We start from the raw sequence: 22762 nt of genomic DNA, 5'->3' as shown, positions 1-22762 counted from the left end.
CTTAAAGTAGCACTTAATGCTCTTATAGGAGACAGGATCTCTTAAAGCAGCACTTAATGCTCTTATAAAGGACAGGATCACTTAAAGCAGCACATAATGCTCTTATAGAAGAAAGGATGACTTAAAGTAGCACTTAATGTTCTTATAGAAGACAGGATGACTTAAAGTAGCACTTAATGCTCTTATAGAAGACAGGATGACTTAAAGTAGCACTTAATGCTCTTATAGAAGACAGGATGACTTAAAGTAGCACTTAAAGCTCTTATAGAAGACAGGATCTCTTTAAGCAGCACATAATGCTCTTATGGAGGATGTATCACTTAAAGAAGCACTTAATGCTCTTATAGAAGAAGGGCTCACTTAAAGTAGCACTTAATGCTCTTAGAGAAGACAGGATGACTTAAAGTAGCACTTAATGCTCTTGTAGAAGACAGGATCTCTTTAAGCAGCACTTAATGCTCTTATGGAGGATGTATCACTTAAAGAAGCACTTAATGCTCTTATAGAAGAAGGGCTCACTTAAAGTAGCACTTAATGCTCTTAGAGAAGACAGGAGGACTTAAAGTAGCACTTAATGCTCTTATAGAAGACAGGATCACTTAAAGCAGCACTTAATTCTCTTATAGAAGACAGGATCACTTAAAGCAGCATCTTATGCTCTTATAGAAGACAGGATCACTTAAAGAAGCCCTTAACACTCTTGTAGAAGACAGGATCTCTTAAAGTGGCACTTAATGCTCTTACAGAAGATAGGATCACTTTAAGCAGCACTTAGTGCTCCTATAGAAGACAGGATCACTTAGTTTGGAGTTCTAAATCCCTGGTGTAAACTGATAACATCAGGATACAATCATGCTGATAGGCCAGCTTTGGTTAATGGGGTTGAAAAGAAATCATTCTTTCTGATTGGAATGCATGGCTTTGGTTGTGGCAAGGTGTATGTTATGATTGCAGGGCATGAAGAGGTTTGATGCCAGGATAGCTGTTCTTCAGGCCCTCAAAGACAAGGGCTTGTACCGGGACACCAAAGACAACCCTATGGTGGTCCCTACCTGCAGGTGGGTCATTGGTCAACTAACCCTCTCCGGGGTCTAGTGGTAGAGCGTCCACCTGGAGAGCGGAAGGTTGGGGTTCGATCCCCGGGTGTGTCATACCATAAGATGTTAAAAAGATGGTACTTGTTGTTGCTCAGCGTTAAGGGGTTAAAACAAGGACTGGTCGGCTCGGAGTCAGTATACTGTTTCTGAGTGGGGTAGTCATGTTAAACTGCAGCATGGTATCTGAGTGTGCTAGCTCTATGAAATCCGCATTAATTACATTAAGTAATACGTTACCACTGTTATACCGAGGCTGTTGTCTCCCACAACTGCTGCTATAGCGAAATCTACCACAGAGATTACCTCATGCAGCACGTGCGTAGCCACCTAGCTGCCATGTGACAACCTTCACTCTTGTCTCTTCGCTTGCTCTAGCAAGACGTACAATAAACTGCTCAAGCGTTCCTGTTTCTCCGACCATTCGGTGATATTTATTACTGTTTATTCTCTCTAATAAACTGTGCTTTTACGGGGCGTTTGCTGTAACTACGCTTGGAAATATTTTTCCTGCCAAAAGGAAATATTTTTCCCGCCCTTTTTTTTTATATACTTGCAGGGTGTCTCGTATGCACGTTGCGTCTTACGTTCCCCTGTTCTAGTATATCTTGGGGTTTTTACATCACTTATTCCTCTATATGTTATATGTGTATGTTCTATATTCCCATTGCTCGTTTATTTTCTTGTGAAAATACTCGTTTGTGACTATTTGTGGTGCGTGTGTTTTGCTCTTTGTTCATAGTACAAACAAAATGTCTGACATGGATGTTTTGCCGTCCTCCACCCCCTCTACCCCCGCAACCAGGAGCTGAGGGGTGTGCCGCAAGCGAGCGCTACCGGCTGTATGTGCAGTCCGTTTCCACCCCTGTGGTGGCCAGCTCGTCCGGTCGGGGTCCCCTTGCGGGTACCACCACCACGGCTGCGGCGGATCCCTTGGTGGCCCGTGGGCTGTCCGGGAATTCCGTCGCTGCATTACTTGCATAACTTGTGGACTCACCGGTCCTTCCCCCGAACCGTTGCTCCCGCTATCGGTTAAGGACCGCGTGGCCATGGTTTATGACCTCTTTGAGGACATGCCCCGGCCGGTACCGCGGGGAATCCACGACTGTGGGTTCCTCCGAGGTATACGATGAGTCTTCCGACACGGCTTTCCCCGCATCAACCTTGCTGCGCGCTCCGGTTAGGAGCGGCACCCAGGCGCCTATGCAGGGACCCAACAAGAGCAAGTGTGTGCCGAGAGTCCTCGGCAACGTACTCCAGGGAAGCATTTAAACTGAGCAGGCAGTTGTAAATGCGCTGGTCACGGTCCATGGGAGAACCTTCGACCAGACTGGCCGCTGCAGCCAAGTAAGTGTCTCCGTGAGACATGGAGTGCCAAGCGAGGGCGTCCAGCTGGTGCAAGGTAGGCACGGCAGCCGGTGGGGCACGGACACCCAACCGCTCAACATGGGCCTCCGAGGTAGGACCAGCCTCGGGAAAGGCAAGGTCATGTACCGGGAATAAACCCTTTCTCCACGACGTCGGAGGCAACGGGAGACCCCGACCGGAGGCCGCCGCGAAGGCGTTCTCCAAGGAAGGCTTGATACCGCGCAGCAAGGTTGATGCGGGGAAAGCCGTGTCGGAAGACTCATCGTATACCTCGGAGGAACCCACAGTCGTGGATTCCCCGCGGTACCGGCCGGGGCATGTCCTCAAAGAGGTCATAAACCATGGCCACGCGGTCCTTAACCGATAGCGGGAGCCCTTAACACTCTTGTAGAAGACAGGATCTCTTAAAGTGGCACTTAATGCTCTTACAGAAGATAGGATCACTTTAAGCAGCACTTAGTGCTCCTATAGAAGACAGGATCACTTAGTTTGGAGTTCTAAATCCCTGGTGTAAACTGATAACATCAGGATACAATCATGCTGATAGGCCAGCTTTGGTTAATGGGGTTGAAAAGAAATCATTTCTTTCTTTTCTGGAATGCATGGCTTTGGTTGTGGCAAGGTGTATGTTATGATTGCAGGGCATGAAGAGGTTTAATGCCAGGATAGCTGTTCTTCAGGCCCTCAAAGACAAGGGCTTGTACCGGGACACGGCTTTCCCCGCATCAACCTTGCTGCGCGGTATCAAGCCTTCCTTGGAGAACGCCTTCGCGGCGGCCTCCGGTCGGGGTCTCCCGTTGCCTCCGACGTCGTGGAGAAAGGGTTTATTCCCGGTACATGACCTTGCCTTTCCCGAGGCTGGTCCTACCTCGGAGGCCCATGTTGAGCGGTTGGGTGTCCGTGCCCCACCGGCTGCCGTGCCTACCTTGCACCAGCTGGACGCCCTCGCTCGGCACTCCATGTCTCACGGAGACACTTACTTGGCTGCAGCGGCCAGTCTGGTCGAAGGTTCTCCCATGGACCGTGACCAGCGCATTTACAACTGCCTGCTCAGTTTAAATGCTTCCCTGGAGTACGTTGCCGAGGACTCTCGGCACACACTTGCTCTTGTTGGGTCCCTGCATAGGCGCCTGGGTGCCGCTCCTAACCGGAGCGCGCCCCAGGCTGCTGCGGCCGGTAGGTCTAAGGGGTCGGGTTCTTCTTCCTCTGGGAAGTAGCCCCGCCCTGAGGGCTCCGGTATGGGCAATCAGCTGCCCTTTCACGGGAAGACGGGGAACTTGGGGAAGCCCAAGTCGTCTAAGGACTGCAAGGGCCCCTCCAGGTGACTCTCATTGGAGGGGTTCGTATGCCGACAGCGCCAACTTCGGTTGGCCCTTAGGCGAACCCGAGTCACTTGGCCCTGGACAGTTGCGCCTGCCGCAGCCTGTCAGGGCCCCCTCCCCTTCCCCAGTGGAAGCCAGACTCCAGACTTACTGGGAGAATTGGGAACAAGTGTTCGACGACCCGTGGGTGGTCAACACGATTCGGTACGGCTATCGGCTTGATCTCAAAGCGAATCCGCCGCTCACCGTTGCCCTGTTGGCAGGTTTCGATTCGGAAACCGATCTTCCCATCCTCGCCGATGCCATCGGCAGGTTGGTGGAGAAGGGGCAGTACGGGAGTTAGCTCTACCAGAAATAACATAGGGGTTTTACTCCAGGATATTTCTTGTTCCCAAGTAGGACAGTGCCGCACTCAGAATGATTCACACGTCCGTTCCCTGGCTGTTCACTGGTTAACCACCCCCATAGTGGGGTTCCTCCACAGGAGGGGTGTCCGGTACTTCGCGTACCTGGACGACTCGCTAGTAGCAAATCGAATGACGGACACCCTGTCACGCCATCTCGTTTTCGCACGTCGGCTCTTGGAGCAATTGGGGTGGATTATCAATCTCCCCAAGAGCGAGTTAACCCCTTCTCAGAACTTGCTGTTCATCAGAGGTCGGTTCAACACGGTGTCCCATCGCCTCTTTGTCCCCCCAGACCGGTGGCACAAGATTCAGGTGATGATTGCCAAAGTCTTAGCGGTGCAACAGACTGTTCACTTTTGGGAACAGCTGTAAGGGCTACTTGTGTCAGCCCAGGACTGCACCGAACGGGGTCGTCTCTAACTCCGCCCGCTGCAACGGTTTCCAATCCAGTTGTTAGCAACGGAGGTGAACAGTGCGACCGTCGCCCTCCCGGATCGGCTCCGACCGCATCTGGAGTGGTGGACGGTCCCTTACAATGTCTTATCAGGAGTCTCTATGCGGCCCTACCGGGCCACGTTGAACCTGTATACAGACGCCTCTGTAGTGGGCTGGGGCGCCCATCTAGAGGGGGAGGTGAGCTCGGGGCTGTGGTGCGTAGACGAACTAGGTCTTCACATCAATTGTCTCGAGTTCAAGGCAGTGATCAACGTAGTCAATCACTGGAAGCGTCGTCTCGTCGACGCCCGGCTCATGCTGGTGACCGACAACACGATGGTAGTGTCCTATGTGAACAAACTGGGGGGAACCCACAGTCACTCGCTACTCGATCTCACGTTCGAGTTTTACGCTCTGGTGGACAGTGTCCCGTGCCAGATACGCGCCCGTCACATCCCAGGTGTGCGGAACGTACTGGCCGATGCTCTATCGAGGCCTCAGGATCCGAGCCCCACAGAGTGGATGCTGAACCCAGTAGTGTTTCAGTGGCTGTGCGAACATTGGGTCGTCCGATGGTCGACCTGTTCGCATCGCGGTTCAACAATCAACTCCCGTTGTTTGTATCACCAGTCCCGGACCCGAGGGCCATCGATCACGATGCTCTCGCGTTAGACTGGACGGGCTTGGACGCTTATGCTTACCCGCCGACAGCGTTGATACCACACATTCTAAGCCGGCTCCGAGGAGTTCGCTGTGGAATGTTACTGATCGCGCCCATGTGGCCGAACAGATCGTGGTACCCCGACTTGCTGACCCAGGTCACGCAGTCGCCACTTCCACTGCCTGTGAGACCGGATCTCTTGATCCACCCTCACACCCGTCAGCTTCATCCAAACGCAGGGCAGTTCAATCTGCACGCGTGGATGTTGTCACCGAGCGTCTGAGGAGTAAAGGTTTTTCTCGCCGGGCGTCTCGGGCATACGTTAGTATGCATCGTGATTCTACCCAGAAGGTGTATAATGCACGTTGGGTTATTTTCACGAAGTGGTGTTGTAAACATCACATTCATTCGCCAGATAAGGTATCTGTGCAGGATATTGCTCGTTTCATGTCTCACTTGCGAGAGACCCGGAAACTCTCCGGGGGTTCCATTGCCAACTTTGTCTCGTCCGTTGCTACGGTACGGGACGTTGCTATGGGTACCAGTCTCTCCAAAGAGCCGGTGATACGGGGTATTATCAAGGGTTTCAAACAGCACGATCTTAAGAAGGGCCGCCTTCGGGCACCGGCCTGGGATCTTTCCTAGTGTTGCAATCACTTACGGAAGCTCCGTATGAACCCTTGCATAGTGCTTCGTTCCGGCATGTGACTTGGAAAACAGCATTTCTCCTCTCCTTTGCCACGGTGGCACGTGTATCCGAAATTCATGCACTCGATGTCGCCAAGGTACGATTCGATAGGGGTGACGAAGGAGCGGTCCGCCTGGGCCTGCTCATGGGCTTCGTCGCCAAGAATCAGAGAGTCGGGCAAACGGAGAGTGAATTCACTGTAAGATCACTCAAAGAAATCTTACATCCTGCTGATACTGAGGACAGAGCGCTGTGTCCGGTTAGGGCCCTTAAGTATTATCTTAAGGCTTCGAATGAACGTAGACAAGGGCGTGACCGTCTGTTCATATCGTGTAACCCTAATCGCACGGTTGACATAACTCGCAACTCGATTGCGTTGTGGCTTCATTCTGTCATCAATCTGGCGTACCGGTCTCGGGGGTTACCAGTAGCGGGGTCAAACCCGCACGAGATCAGGGCGCTAGCGGCACCATTTGCCCTACACTCGAATATCTCTGTTCGCAGAATATTACGAGGTTGTTACTGGCGTTCTGACTCGGTTTTTGCCAATCATTACCTCAAACAGGTCGCTGATGCCGTCGTGGAGAGTGTGCACCGTCTTGGCCCGCGGATCGCGGCGCAAGCGGGCACCTAAGGGGTGTGCCCAGCGCAATTCTGAACTCCTCAGGCGTCAGACCTTGCACGGTGGTCAATCTGGGTCGACTCCAATGTTCCCACTGCCATGGATACAGGAGTTGGGGTCCCGCAAACCAGCGCACTCACACCACAGGTGAGGGCGGCTTTTTGTGTGCTTTGTCCTTATTTGTATTTTGACAATTATGTATTTAATTGTCTGTCGTGTATCCCAACCTTGTGATGCATGCTTACAAATACTGGAATTAGGTCACGCGCCTAATGCATACTTTAAGTAGGCTTGCTCTGGGATATACGGTCTGAATGAAATTAATTTCCCTCTTTTCGACTGTTTAACCTGATCTAAGATTAAGCTCACGCGGATACAGTGTTCTCATCCGCTGCGGCGATGAAATACCTATCCAGTGGGGCCGTTTGGAGTCACCAATCGTTTTGGCAATGACGATTGAGCCTTACGGTATGCGCTTGACAGTGCTTTGGTATTCCTATAGGGTAACGCCTAGCTAGGTGCATGCGCATCGAGTGCTTCCGCCTTGGTGTTTACTTCCGCTGGTCGGAAGGAACGCTAGCAGTCAGGATTCGGGTTGTAGGTGCTCCCCACCGCCTACTGTGGTAGTCAGCCTCGGTATAACAGTGGTAATGTATTACTTAATGTAATTTGTAGAATTTTCCTATTCGGAATATTCTATAAGTAATACGTTACCACTGGGCTGCTGCCCGCCCGTCCGTCCCCCGAGCACTTGCTCTCGCAAGAGACAAGAGTGAAGGGTGTCACTCACATGGCAGCTAGGTGGCTACGCACGTGCTGCATGAGGTAATTGAGATCTCTGTGGTAGATTTCGCTATAGCAGCAGTTGTGGAGACAACAGCCTCGGTATAACAGTGGCAACGTATTACTTATAGAATATTCCGAATAGGAAAATTCTACAAGTATGGACTAGTACAAGCAGTCACACACACGTACATGGACGTAGCTGTATAAGTGCAATAATCTTGAATGTGATGTTCAATCCTATTTCATAGGAGGTCCAATCTGCCAGTCAGGATCAAGGCTTGTAAAGTCTTGGTACCTGTGAGCAAAGCGTTTGCTCAAGCCTATCTGATTTCTGTTTTCAAAAACAAATATGATCAGGGAGTTCCAAATAAAAAAAGTAATGCTGCGCAATTATATTATTGTAGATATATTATACATCCAGTCTTTTCTGAACACCATGGCATCTACACCCAAATTGGTGTACTATTGAGGGTATGTTTGTTTTCCCTGTCTCACATACCCATGGAAATGAAACTCTTGTGTTTTCTTTGCTTCACTGACGTTTAACTGGCTGCAGGTGAACACCATCAGTTGTCTGAAGATTCAAACAAGGCCTAACACAATACATTCCTAATAACTGACTCGGTGTGACATGATTTGAGAGCACCAGCTGAAAGCAGATGCCACTGTAAACATTTTGGGTTTTTTCAAGACCCTTCCGGAACTATGATTTGTGAAAAGTCAAAATGAAACTGACCGGCAAAATTTTACTAATGTCCGGAAACACCAAGAGGAAGCACTGGTCAGTGTATTTGCATTATCCAGATAGATTGATGGGGAACAATGAGAGGTACTCCGCGTGGCCCATATATATTCCACCATTCTTCAGTCTTCTGTAGGACCTGTGAAGATCAGGGGTAGAATAGGTCTTCAGCAACCCATGCTTGCAGTAAGAGGAGACTATGCTTGTCGTAAGATGCAACTAACAGGATCTGGTGGTCAGGCTCACTGACTTGGTTGATGCATGTCATCGTATCCCAATGGTGTGGATAGATGCTCTTGATGTCAATTACTGGATTGACTGGTCCAGACCAGCTACAGTATTGCTGATTATTGGGTTAACAAACATGATTTCCCTTCATTGTTTCAGTCGGTCCAAGGATGTTATTGAGCCCCTGCTGAAGCCACAGTGGTATATTGATGTGAAGGACATGAATGCTGCAGCAATCAAGGTGAGTTTCAGTCACCAGGTTGACCCTGCGGGCATTCACGGCCACAAGTGCTCCCCAATACACAAGCTTGTTGTAGGAGATGAGTGAGTGAGTATGGTTTTACGCCGCTTTTAGCAATATTCCAGCAATATCACGGCGGGGGACACCAGAAATGGGCTTCACGCATTGTACCCATGTCGGGATTCGAACCTGGGTCTTCCGCGTGACGAGCGAGAGCTTTAACCACTAGGCTACCCGACCGCCCCTTGTAGGAGATGATTAATGAGTGTCTGATGGATACAGTGGTAGTGTGTCATTATTCCCTGACAGTGTGGGCCAATGTTCATGATATCAACCACTGGTTTGTCTGAGTGATACAGTGGTTGTGTGTCATTATTCCCTGACAGTGTGGGCCAATGTTCTTGATATCAACCACTGGTTTGTCTGAGTGATACAGTGGTTGTGTGTCATTATTCCCTGACAGTGTGGGCCAATGTTCATGATATCAACCACTGGTTTGTCTGAGTGATACAGTGGTTGTGTGTCATTATTCCCTGACAGTGTGGGCCAATGTTCATGATATCAACCACTGGTTTGTCTGAGTGATACAGTGGTTGTGTGTCATTATTCCCTGACAGTGTGGGCCAATGTTCATGATATCAACCACTGGTTTGTCTGAGTGATACAGTGGTTGTGTGTCATTATTCCCTGACAGTGTGGGCCAATGTTCATGATATCAACCACTGGTTTGTCTGAGTGATACAGTGGTTGTGTGTCATTATTCCCTGACAGTGTGGGCCGATGTTCATGATATCAACCATTGGTTTGTCTGAGTGATACAGTGGTAGCAGAGCTCCAGATAAGCTGCGTAACTGCGTAAAATACGCATCAGAAATGCAGAGATACGCAGTAAAATAAAATCCAAGCGTATCAAATACGCAACGAACATTACAGATGCGCTACAAAAATAAGACTTGTGCGTATCATCAAAATATTGTGAAGTAACCTTGCGTATTCGATAAGGAAATCAGCAACTTATTTTGAAATTATAAACTGGCATTCAGTCAACGTTGCCAAACCCCACGATGACAGTTACATCATGATCATTTGCCATCACACTTTCTTGTGGAAGTATCGTGGTATTTTTGAGTCCTATAAAGCTCGCGAACCAACACGACATTAGTTTGCAGGGACCAGATGAATAGTGTTTTTAAACATTTAACTTAAATACCCATATGTGTAAAAACTAGTGGGTAACATAAATTTGAATACCCAGATAGAATTACTGATACCGAATGATTTTAAAATGCATGGGTAAAATACCCACAACACCAAAAGCTAATCTGGAGCTCTGGGTAGTGTGTCATTATTCCCTGACAGCGTGGGCCGATGTTCATGATATCAACCACTGGTTTGTCTGAGTGATAAAGTGGTAGTGTGTCATTATTCCTTGACAGTGTGGGCCAATGTTCATGATATCAACCACTGGTTTGTCTGAGTGATACAGTGGTAGTGTGTCATTATTCCCTGACAGTGTGGGCCGATGTTCACGATATCAACCACTGGTTTGTCTGAGTGATACAGTGGTTGTGTGTCATTATTCCCTGACAGTGTGGGCCAATGTTCATTATATCAACCACTGGTTTGTCTGAGTGATACAGTGGTTGTGTGTCATTATTCCCTGACAGTGTGGGCCAATGTTCATGATATCAACCACTGGTTTGTCTGAGTGATACAGTGGTAGTGTGTCATTATTCCCTGACAGTGTGGGCCGATGTTCATGATATCAACCACTGGTTTGTCTGAGTGATACAGTGGTTGTGTGTCATTATTCCCTGACAGTGTGGGCCAATGTTCATGATATCAACCACTGGTTTGTCTGAGTGATACAGTGGTAGTGTGTCATTATTCCCTGACAGTGTGGGCCGATGATCATGATATCAACCACTGGTTTGTCTGAGTGATACAGTGGTTGTGTGTCATTATTCCCTGACAGTGTGGGCCAATGTTCATGATATCAACCACTGGTTTGTCTGAGTGATACAGTGGTTGTGTGTCATTATTCCCTGACAGTGTGGGCCGATGATCATGATATCAACCACTGGTTTGTCTGAGTGATACAGTGGTTGTGTGTCATTATTCCCTGACAGTGTGGGTTGGTTTGTCTGGTCAAATGATTTGATGAAATACTACAGTTAACAAGCAGCATCGTCTTCAGGGATTAGGGTCTTTGATGATTATTTCTTTTTGTTCTTCAGGCTGTGAAGGACGGAGAGTTGAAGATTATCCCCGAAATGCACATCAAGACGTGGAACAACTGGCTGGGGAATGTCCAGTGAGTACCTATGTTTACAGTTTCTAGATCCTTGACTCAGCGTGCTGGCATTGGTGTTTTCAGGGAATCATTGCAGATAGTGCTCCAGTGTCTTCTGTTAGTTGAAAGAGGCCTACGATAGAATCACCTGAATTTTGTGTTGTAGCATTATGAAATGATTATGATATAGGGTTAGTTAAGGACGTCTACTCCTTTACATATAATAAAATCCAAAAGATCAAACTTATTTTTCATGGATATGGTAAACAAAATACCTGCTGACACATCCATGAGGATTTCAGGTACAAATATAGGTCCCCAGCAGTCTATGCTGGTTGTAATAGGCAACTAAATGGATTGGGTGGTCAGACTCGGTGACTTGGTTGAATGCATGTCATCATAACCCAATTACCTGGATCAATACTTATGATGTTGATCACAGGATCGTGTTGTCCAGAATATTTCAGAGTGGGGCATTAAACAACAGACAAAGGGTGTCTACAAAAGGACATATGTTCATAAGAAAATACAAATCTGTAATTGACAACTTTAGAATGACTGTAAAATAGCAAATAGTTCCAATTCCCTATTTTCAACGACGCCCTATGTCCCAGGTAAAACCAGACTGGGGAGAGTCGTAGCCATGTTGTATGTCAGGGGATGTTGATGTGTGGATGTTTGTGTGCAGGGACTGGTGTATATCACGGCAGCTGTGGTGGGGACATCGCATCCCCGCCTACTTCGTCACTGTTGATGACCCAAGCGTCAAGCCAGGCCAGGTAGGTCACAGTTTCTCTCATTTTCTGGAATGCTGCTATTTTCATAAATATACAATAACTTTGGAGAGAAACATCCAAATTTGATGGACTGTAGTTATGTATGATTCTTAAGAGTGTCACCACCTTCATGTGGTTCAAGGCCCCCTCCGTGGTCCAGTGGTAGAGCATCCATCCAGAGAGCAGAAGGTCGGGGGTTCCAAGAGGTTATAGGATGGTACTTGTTGTTGGTGCTTGACATTAAGGGGCTAAAACAAGCAATGGTCATTTCGGCATCAGTATGCTGTGTCTGAGTGGGGTATTCATGTTAAACTGTGACATGGTATCTCAGTGGACTAGCACTATAAATCGGCATCAGTCTGGACTAGTACAAGCAGCCACACACACACAAATGTGCATGGACGTCGCTATGTAAGTGCAGTATATAACCCCATTTTATCTCACCTTCAGGGGTGCTAGGGTAGCCTAGTGGTTAAAGCGTTCGCTTGTCACGCTGAAGATCCGGTTTCAAATCCCTACATGGGCACAATGCGTGAAGCCCATTTCTGGGGTCCCCTGCCGTGATATTGCTGGAATATTGCTAAAAGCAGCATAAAACCATACTCACTCACTCTCACCTTCATGTTGTGCAGCTGTATGTTGTGTGTGTTGACTACAGGACAGTGATGGGGATTACTGGGTGTGTGGACGCACGGAGGAGGAAGCCCGACAGGCAGCCGCAAAGAAGTTCAACGTCCCACTTGAAAAAATTTCCCTCAAACAAGGTAGGTAAACAAAAGCAACAAATCCCTTTTCATATTCATAAGAAATGTCTGCCTAAAGCAGAGTCCACTGTACGATCCTGACCACATCGTGAGCATGTGTCTATGAATCAAGTTATAAACCTTTTGGGACGTGACACTGTGTTGTGAGTAGGTTCTTTAACATGTTGATAAACTGTGAATGTAATCATTGACCAGGAAATCCTGGGCATTTGGAAGGAAATGCACCAGCATTGTTTGAATTGTAAATTGTGAATTTTATTAACTAACTTTTTGATAAGCAAAAATTTCTGGAAAAGATTTTCACAATGGATTGAATCCAAGTGTCCACATACTGGCAAGATAAATCTTACTTCAGATCTAATTCTTTTTGGCTTTTCAAAACATTTCCACACCGATGATATTTTTGATCTGATACTCTTATTGGCCAAATTTCACATTTATAGATGCAAAATGAAAAATAACCAACCAACCATTACACATTTCCAAAATGAGGTTAAATATTATTACCAAATAGAAAAATATAGACACTTTAATAAAGTCAAACAGACTGAATTCTATACGAAATGGGCTCCTTATGAAAACCTTTTCAAAATATAAACATTTGCTATTCCAAAACTTTACTAAAAATATATCCTGCATTCTGTCTTCATAAGTACTAAAGCTTCTAGTGAGTGTGAATGTGTATATGGATGTGTGTGAATGATATGTACTTTCTTTAAAAACCCTGGTCATGTATTTTGACTCCTATCAAAACACGATGTACTTTTACCAGGAACAATAAAAAAAACTAAAAAAAACAACAAAAAAACCAACTAATTTTTTGATATAAATCGAATGTTGATTTTTGATTGGTTAAAAGTGAAATGAAAATTCCATGACGTGAATCGAACCTGCATCCTCACGTATCATGTTTAGTTTTGTAACCCACTGTTCTCCCACTGAGCCACCAGGGCAGCTGATGAAGGGTGTTCAATCTTACATGTCATGACTTCACTTGTGTGATAGCTTTCATCGAATTCCTTGTATCCCGCGATGTACTTTTTCACTGTAAGGTATCCCGGTGTATAAGGTAGATGGTTTGCAAGCTGGATAAAAAATCTCCTAATCAGGATATTGGGTCGGCCTTTCCCCCAAAACCTTCTGCCTTGGGCTTACATTCTCAGTGAAGACTGAGGAGGAGGTTTTTATCCTTGATATCAAACAGTGATGATACCAGGTGTTCGCGAAAAGGTGAGCGTATCCTGCCCCATGAGTGGCACCCATCATAAACACATGCAAAAGCATGTAAATTGTCTACCATAAAACCTTTTGAAAGCTTTACTGGGGCCTTGAATATTGTAACCTTCATCAAACAACTTTTTGAAAAATGATGCTCTCTCAATCTTCGTAAAACAAGCATGCTCAATTTTCCCTTAAAAGTTGTCAAATGTAGACAATCATGACTGTTGCTGCTGGAATATTGCTCAACATAAAGGGAAAGTTGAAGTCATCCCTCTTGTCATACAGTCTTGTGGGGAGTTAGTTGTATTGTTGTTGGTGCTTTCAATTACACGTTGCCTGGTCTGGACTCGCATTGTCAGGCTGTAGTGAATATTAGGGGTGAAACGGTACAGGAAGGTGATGATACGATACATATCACAATACATAGGTCATGATACGATATGTATCCCGATACGCCAGATCATGTGGAAACTTGACTATGAATATTTCAGAGCAGGTTCAAAGGGAAAGGCTAGCTGTACACACGTTCTTAGCTGCTATTTTTAGTAGTGATCTTGAAACGCTAATTACAACACATTTTGCAGTAACTGACAGACAAAAACGTTTGTAGGTAATTAAACGAGTAATAAATAATTTATTTAAGCCAGTGTTTCTTCTTGTATCGATACATTAAAAAATGTATCTTGTATGGTAACTCCCGATGCACCGATGTATCATTTCACCCTGAGTGACTATAGTCATGGCCATGCTTGTGTTTCAGATGAGGATGTGCTAGACACGTGGTTCTCATCAGCTATCTTCCCCTTTTCCATATTTGGCTGGCCGGACCAGGTGGGTTCTCACATGTTTCTCTAGCCATAGGCTACATAAGTCAATGATTGGGAGAATAATCATGTAGGTTTAGCTGTCATAAGTGAATTCGGCTTGTGAAGATCTGGGGTAAAATAGGTCTTCAGCAACCCATTCTTGCCATAAAAGGCGACTATGCTTTTCGTAAGAGGCGACTAACGGGATCAGGTGGTCAGGCATGCTGACTTGGTTGATGCATGTCATCGTATCCTAATTGCGTTGATCGATGCTCATGATATCATCACTGGATTGTCTGGTACAGACTCGATTATTTACAGACCATCGTTATATAGCTGGAATATTGCTGAGTGCGGCATTAAACAACAAACCAACCAACCTAGGTGAATTAATGTTGTAAGTTCCAACCATAAATTCCTGTCAGCCTGTATCCTGTCGACTTTCTGCAGGCTCCTTGTGCAACTGCCAATGTAGACTTTCTTCAGGCTCCTTGTGCAACTGTCAATGTAGACTTTCTTCAGGCTCCTTGTGCAACTGTCAATGTAGACTTTCTTCAGGCTCCTTGTGCAACTGTCAATGAAGACTTTCTTCAGGCTCCTTGTGCAACTGTCAATGTAGACTTTCTTCAGGCTCCTTGTGCAACTGTCAATGTAGACTGTTTGAAGCCTTCTTGTGTGTCTATCAATGTAGACAGTGTACAAACTCCATGTGTGACCGTCTACGTCCTTGTGTTACAGACTGTTGACCTGGAGGCCTTCTACCCTGGCACACTCCTGGAGACTGGACACGACATCTTGTTCTTCTGGGTGGCGAGGATGGTGATGTTTGGACAGACCCTTATGGGGAAACTGCCTTTCAAGGAGGTCAGTAAGACAATCTGTTTTTCAAGTCAGTTATTATTTAGTGTAATACTTCATTGAATGACAAAATATTTGCATGTACTGGGCAAAATGGCATGTCAGCAATATTTCAGTATATTTTACTTTCATATATAAGCTTACAAGCGAAAGAGAAATTCTACTGGACAAAGCACATCAATATTCATCGGGTTACCCAAATTGGTATCCCATTTGCATTTAACGATGCTCATGATGTCAATCACTGGATTGTCTGGTCCAGATTCAATTATTTACAGACTGCCGTCATATGGCTGGAATATGGCTGAGTGTGGCGTTAAACAAACAACAAACAAAACTGTGTATAGCTCTGTTTAGTACAGTGCGAGCCATCTGTGTGTATATCCATGGTATGTATGTGGTTGTAGGTTTACCTGCACGCCATGGTAAGAGATGCCCACGGCAGGAAGATGAGCAAGTCTCTGGGCAATGTTGTCGACCCCATTGATGTGATCCGAGGAATCAGTCTGGAGGTGAGTGTCTGGCCTGAACTCCATCTTCTTATTATCCAAATTCCGGGGTAGAATAGGTCTTCAGCAACCCATGCTTGCTGTAAAAGGTTACTATGCTTGTCTTAAAAGGCGACTAACCGGATCGGGTGGTCAGGCTCGCTGACTTGGTTGATGCATGTCATCGTATCCCAATTGCGTGGATTGATGCTCATGATATTAATCACTGGATTGTCTGGTCCAGACTCGATTATTTACAGACCGCTGTCATTTAGCTGGAATATTGCTGAGTGCGGCGTTAAACAACAAACCAACCAACCAAATCTTGCCTGTACTCCATCTTCTGTTATCAAAACCCTTGAGGATTCCGGGTAAGAAGATCGGTCCCCAGGAAGCAACGCTTGTTGTAAGAGGAGGTGAAATAGATCCATTAATTACACATCGTCATTATAGAGCTGGAATTTGCCCAGTGTCAAAACAACAAACAAAAAATTATCTAGTGTATTATGTATCCATGCTATTATAAGGCTTAAAAAAATGTTTTGTTTTTGCTTGCAAAAACTAGTATGTAACCAAATACCCAGCTGTGTACCATCAACCGGGGAACAGCCTCCCTACATAAACAAGCATACAAACTCCTATTGCTGCTATGACCATAACACGAGATGTGCAGTAAAGCAGTGTGCATGTAAAGGGAAGTAACTGCAGGCTATATGTTGGATATTTTTAGCCCAATATATAATCTGGCCCCATCTGTCATCAGAGCTTCATTCATAATGTGCCGTATTACCGGTATACCACGATTTGGAATATGTCACAATACATTTGGAAAATACCGGTATATTGCGTTTTTCAAGATCATGTCTATTTTCATTTTGTTGACAAAGTTTACATTAGTGACAAGTGGAATTGAAATTCAGAAATTAGAAATTGATTCCAGTGATAAAAAAAGTGAAACGAGTCACAACCAGTTACTGTATATATTGTGTTTGCTGCACATGCATTGTGACCATAGCAATGTCCACTGTGGTGGATGACTTCGAAGTTGTCAGAAATGTGATGGTTTGTCAGCACCATACCTTTGCCCTTTCACCAAAGTGGTAAACGTCCGAGACATGCATCACTTTGGGCTTCTTTTGCACACGCTGTGATATAACTGGAATACTGTTCGAAGCAGTGTCAAACCAAACTCACTCACTCACTCACTCACTAACCCACTCAGTCACTCACTAACCCACTCACTCACTCACTAACCCACACACTCACTCACTAACCCACTCACTAACCCACTCACTCACTCACTCACTCACTCACTCAAACACCAACCCACCCACCCACCCTCACTCATTCACTCACTTGTTCACTCACTTACCCAAACACCCACCCACCCTCACTCACTCACTCACTAATCCACTCACTCACTCACTCACTCACTCACTCACTCACTCACTCACTCACTCAAACACCAACCCACCCACCCACCCTCACTCATTCACTCACTTGTTCACTCACTTACCCAAACACCCACCCACCCTCACTCACTCACTCACTAATCCACTCACTCACTCACTCACTCACTCACTCACTCACTCACTCAAACACCCACCCACCCACCCTCACTCATTCACTCACTCGTTCACTCACTCGTTCACTCACTCACTCACCCAAACACCCACCCACCCACCCTCACTCACTCACTCACTCAACTGTATGTCATACTGATGGAGGTAGCAGGAATGTGGCTTTGAACAACAAACAAAGTCCTCAAAATAAATACATGTTTACCTGCAGGGTCTTCATGAGCGTCTGCTGGATGGAAATTTGGATGAAAAAGAAGTCAAGAAAGCCATTGAAGGACAGGTAATATTTCAACCCCAACAGTTGTTCAACTGATTAACTGATTCACACATTGCCATGTGGAGACACCTGATTGTGAGACTTTTAGCATAAGAAGAAAAGAACATGGAGGGTTGATCTGGGTTACAATGGGACCAATTCAGCTTGTGCTTGTTGTACGAGGCAGTTAAATGGATAGGTGGTGACAGGTCATGCTCGTTAACTTGGCTGATTTCATTGTGTTGTAATAGTATCTGGATTGCAAGGGATATTGCTCATAATATCAATCACTTTTTTATGATAAAGCATTTGGTTATTTACCAGCCATTGTCATGTAGCTGGAATGTTGCTGGAAAAGAAAGGAAAGAAATAATTAGAATGATGAGGTAGACTGCACCCTCTCTGTTGTGGTGTGCCTCCTGGTCTAGTAGTAGAACATCCACCCAGAGAGCTGAAGGTCTGGGGTTTGATCCCCGACCGTGTCATACCAAACACTCCTGGTCTAGTAGTAGAACATCCACCCAGAGAGCTGAAGGTCTGGGGTTTGATCCCCGACCGTGTCATACCAAACACTCCTGGTCTAGTAGTAGAACATCCACCCAGAGAGCTGAAGGTCTGGGGTTTGATCCCCGACTGTGTCATACCAAAACACTTTAAAAGATGGTACTTGTTGTTACCCTGTCTGGCGCTCAGAATTAAGGGTCTAAAACAAGGACTGGTCGTTTCAGAGTCAGTATTCTGTGTCTGAGTGGGGTATTCATGTTAAACTGTGGCATGGTATCTCAGTGGGCTAGCACTATAAAATCGGCATCAGTCCCGACTAGTACAAGCAGCCGTACAAATCACTGGATTGTCTGGTCCAGACTCAATTATTTACAGACCGCCTGTCATATAGCTGGAATATTGCTGAGTGCGGCGTAAAACAACAAACAAACAAACATACATGCATGCACGTCGCTATATAAGTGCAATAATCTTGGACGTGATGTTAAACCCCATTTCACCTTACCTCACCTCACCTCACCACCTCTCTGTTCTACTATGAGAAATTCAATAGAAATAAGGATAATTATATTTTTTCCTTGGACCCGCAGGATCTTGTCAAGACTAGATAGTGTCCTGCAACAAAAGTTCAAAGCCCCTAAAGGAAACAGTAATTACATGGGCTAAATGTGTGTGTTACAGAAAGCCGACTACCCCAATGGTATCCCTGAGTGTGGCACTGACGCCCTGCGGTTTGCTCTCATTGCCTACACATCTCAAGGTAAGCTGTCAGTTTGTGATGGGGGCACAACTGGCTATTACGAGTTATGTCCCTTCTATGTCCCTCCTATTTACCATTCAGATTCCATCTCTTTCATCACTTGCATTTGCTTCAAACAAAATGGCTGCGCCCAGTGAAGGCTACTTGATCAATAATCAAGATCTATATTGTAATAAAACGGGTCTTACTTTGCAAAGGGCTTCAAATCGCATGAGCACCTTGATTAAAAACATGAAAAGATTTGCAAAATATCTTTTGACGCTCAGTTGACGGTACGCATGTTTTGCAAATCATGATACATAGACTCGTTAGTCCAGCCATAACATAACTTCATAATTCCAGGCTAGTTCGGCAATGGTTGAAACTGGACTTTTAGAGTCAGTTACCTCACTTGCCTCGGGAAGATGCTCGTTGGTTTCACCAAAGTAGTAAACGTCTAAGACCTTCATCACTTTGGGCTTTTCTCCAGCATCAAGCTGACCAAGAGTTCAACTCTATTATGTTGTCGGTTATGTTATACATCCTGAGGGGTCACGGAGGACCCACTTGTCATGGATTCGAATCCCAGTTCGCCCCGATTATGTTTCTAGGTTTGTCAGCACCGTACCTGTGCTCGTGGGTTTCACCGAAGTGGTAAACGTCTGAGACCTGCATCACTTCGGGCTTTTCTCCCCATTAAGCTGACACGCCGTGATGTAACTGACATACTGTTCAAAGCGGTTTTAAACCGAACTTACGCACTCACTCACTCACTCACTAGTTCATCACGATCACCCAAAAGGGTGGACTATCAAGGGTATATTTGTGTTCTGTGTGGTTATTCATGCAGAGGGTCATCTGATTTTAATTAAATTGGGAAACATCGACTATTTATTTTTTGTTGTGATTGGCTGCAGGTCGTGACATCAATTTGGATGTGCTTCGTGTCCAGGGCTACAGGTTCTTCTGCAACAAACTCTGGAACGCCACCAAGTTCGCCCTGAATGGGTTGGGAGAAAACTACAAGCCCACAGTACAGCATCAGGTAACCAGCCCTCAGCTCGGGGTATGGGCACAGGTGGCCACTTGTATACAGCGCCTCAAGTTGGTGTCCAGAGTTTCATCCTTCAGACATGCCACAATCCTATCATCATGGGTTTGAATCCCCGAGTTATGTTTCTTGGTTTGTGTGCGCCATACCTGTGCTGATGGGTTTCACCAAAGTGGTAAACGTCTAAGACTTTCATCACTTCAGGCTTTCCTCCCACATTAAGCAGAAACTCTGTGATAACTGAAATACCTTTCAAAGTGGCGCTAAACCAAACTCACTCACTCATTCATTCACTCAGTGAGTGAGTGAGTGAGTTATGTTTAGCACCACTTTTACCGTGTTCCAGTTATATCACAGCGTCTCAGCGTAATGTGGGAGGAAAGCCTGAAGTGATACAGGTCTCAGACGTTTACCCCTTCGATGAAACCCACGAGCACGGGTATGGTGCTGACAAACCTAGAAACTTAATCGGGATTCGAACCCACACTCATAGGTTTCTGGCGTACCCAAGGGATGCAACTCTGCACAGTGAATTGCGGCGCCTCCACGACTGGGCCACCCGTGCCCCCAACTCATATGTAAATATGTGGACAAAGTATTCCTTATGTTTGGTATACTTGACTTCCACAAATATTAACTGACTCCCTAGAAAAGGCTACATCATCCTGATTTTCTCTTGTAGTTGAGTGGCAAGGAGAGGGAAATGGACTTGTGGATACTGAGTCGGCTGTCCCTCGCTGTGGAGTCGTGCACGAGTGGCTTCCAGGCATACGACTTCCCTGCCGCCACCACAGCCTGCTACAACTTCTGGTTGTACGAATTGTGTGACTGGTACCTGGTGAGTCGGGGTCTAGCTTTGAGAAGTAAACTTGAGACTGTGTACAATGGAGTGTCAGGATACACTTGCCTAAGATAGTGATAGAGACAAGCGCTTGCAGTCAAAGGGAGATAACTCAAGATACCAGAAGTGATAACAAATGTAAACGCTGTCAGTGTGGGGAAGTTCTAATAAATAAAGTAACTGGTAAATAATGGTCAGTGATTGAATGTCTGGTACTTGTTGCTAGGATATCTGGTTTGGTTGTGAGGAGGTAACAGAGATGGTAGAAACGCCACTTTGAGTCTGGATTTGAATAAGCATGTCATGTTGTAACGAGCTGTGTTACGATCTTACAAAAGACACACATGGGGCTGCTTTTGCCTCAACTTCTCCATGTTCTATGTAAAACCATCATAAAAAGTCGACAGAGTTATGACCTTTTTTTATGTGTTCTGAACATGGTACACAGTACAACTAATTTCTCGGGAATCATGATGACATTTTTAATGGTTTATATGACAGTATGTTTTTGGTTTGTCAGCACCATACCCATGTTCGTGGGTTTCACAAAAGTGGTAAACGTCTAAGACCTGATATGATTGTAATACTGTTCAAAGCGGTGATAAAACCAACTCACTCACCTTTCTACACTCACTCACTCACACTCTCTATCTCACCTGTTTCAGGAGTACATGAAGCCGATCCTGTACGGTTCCGATGAGGATGCCAAGGCTGTGTGCCGCCATGTTCTGTACACGTGTCTGGACGTAGGGCTGCGACTTCTTCACCCGTTCATGCCTTTCTTGACAGAAGAGTTGTTCCAGCGGTTACCTAGGCGACAAGAGAACTCCCCGCCAAGTATTAGTGTCACAGCCTATCCACTACCAGCTGATGTGAGACATACTTTATATACTGTTTGTCGTGTGGAATGTGTTTCATGAACTAGACCCCCTCAGGATTATGGGTTAGAATGTTCCCCAGCAACCACTGCTGCAGAACCTCTTGGAGAGGGGAACCACATGACATGGGCCAGGCTCTGTGACTTGGTTGATTGAGTGTCATCGTGCCCTGATAGCATTAGACATTCACCTTAATCATGATAATAACTTGATTATTTAGAATAAAGCTGGAATATTGCTGAGTACAGCATGACACAATAAACAAACAAAATGTACTGGTATGTTATGTGCATGGGTTGAGCTAGATGATGAAGTTGGATGTACAGTAAACTGCGTTTATAATGAACACCCTAATAACGAACTTGCGGATATAAGAAACTGTTTTTTGTCCCGGACATTTGCTGTGTATATGTTGTATATATACTTGTAACGAACAAAAGTTAAAACGAACTAAATTTAGTGATCCCTTTGAGTTCGTTATAACCGTTGTTTACTGTATTGTTATAGGCCATGGACATTTGCAATGCGTTGTTCAAGAAGTTATTTCTCCCATAGTGTTTATACCCGTGTAGATCCAGGGTTGAATAGGTCTTCAGTAACCCATTATTGCCGTAAAAGGCGACTAACTGGATCTGGTGGTCAGACTCGCTGACTTGGTTGAAGCGTGTCATCAATCCTAATTGCTCGGATCGATGCTCATGATATCAATCTCTGGATTTCTGGTCCAGACTCAATTATTTATAGACCGCCATCAAACAGCTTGAATATTGCTGAGTGGAGCATAAAACAACAAACCAACCCATAGTGTTTAAAAACAAATATCTTGTCAAAAACATAATTGAAAAAAATGAGACCGTGCTAATGGCTACCTTTCTGTTACAGATGCAGCATCGAGACATGGACCGGGAATCTCGTGTTGAGTTTGCCCAGAGTATAGTGAAAAGCATCCGCTCCATGCGGGCCGACTACAACCTCACCCCCAAGACAACAGCTGATGGTAGGGCGTAGGATTTTGTTTGTGGACTCTTATGAACATTAAACTACAACACAGGTCCCCGTTTCACAATGCCATCTTAGTGGTACGACTGTCATATGTCTATGTTAAAGTATGGG

At 45.6% G+C, this 22762-nt stretch overlaps 1 protein-coding gene across 1 annotated transcript in view; it reads left to right on the top strand.

The window, feature by feature from the left end:
• LOC124144768 (valine--tRNA ligase-like) overlaps positions 1–22762 on the top strand; it is a 46894-nt gene that overhangs the window by 18893 nt on the left and 5239 nt on the right. Inside the window, exons 12-25 of the mRNA XM_046514313.2 lie at positions 955–1058; positions 8513–8594; positions 10832–10908; positions 11576–11666; positions 12322–12427; positions 14409–14479; positions 15193–15318; positions 15720–15824; positions 17592–17660; positions 18822–18900; positions 19797–19924; positions 20613–20768; positions 21437–21643; positions 22532–22646. Of these exons, the coding sequence (XP_046370269.2) occupies positions 955–1058; positions 8513–8594; positions 10832–10908; positions 11576–11666; positions 12322–12427; positions 14409–14479; positions 15193–15318; positions 15720–15824; positions 17592–17660; positions 18822–18900; positions 19797–19924; positions 20613–20768; positions 21437–21643; positions 22532–22646 (1516 nt within the window). The remainder of the gene's footprint in view (positions 1–954; positions 1059–8512; positions 8595–10831; positions 10909–11575; positions 11667–12321; positions 12428–14408; positions 14480–15192; positions 15319–15719; positions 15825–17591; positions 17661–18821; positions 18901–19796; positions 19925–20612; positions 20769–21436; positions 21644–22531; positions 22647–22762) is intronic.

Source organism: Haliotis rufescens, unplaced genomic scaffold (genome assembly GCF_023055435.1).
Source record: "Haliotis rufescens isolate VD_foot unplaced genomic scaffold, xgHalRufe1.0.p SCAF_8, whole genome shotgun sequence".
Taxonomy (NCBI): domain Eukaryota; kingdom Metazoa; phylum Mollusca; class Gastropoda; order Lepetellida; family Haliotidae; genus Haliotis; species Haliotis rufescens.
This window is presented reverse-complemented; position numbering and strand designations above follow the sequence as displayed.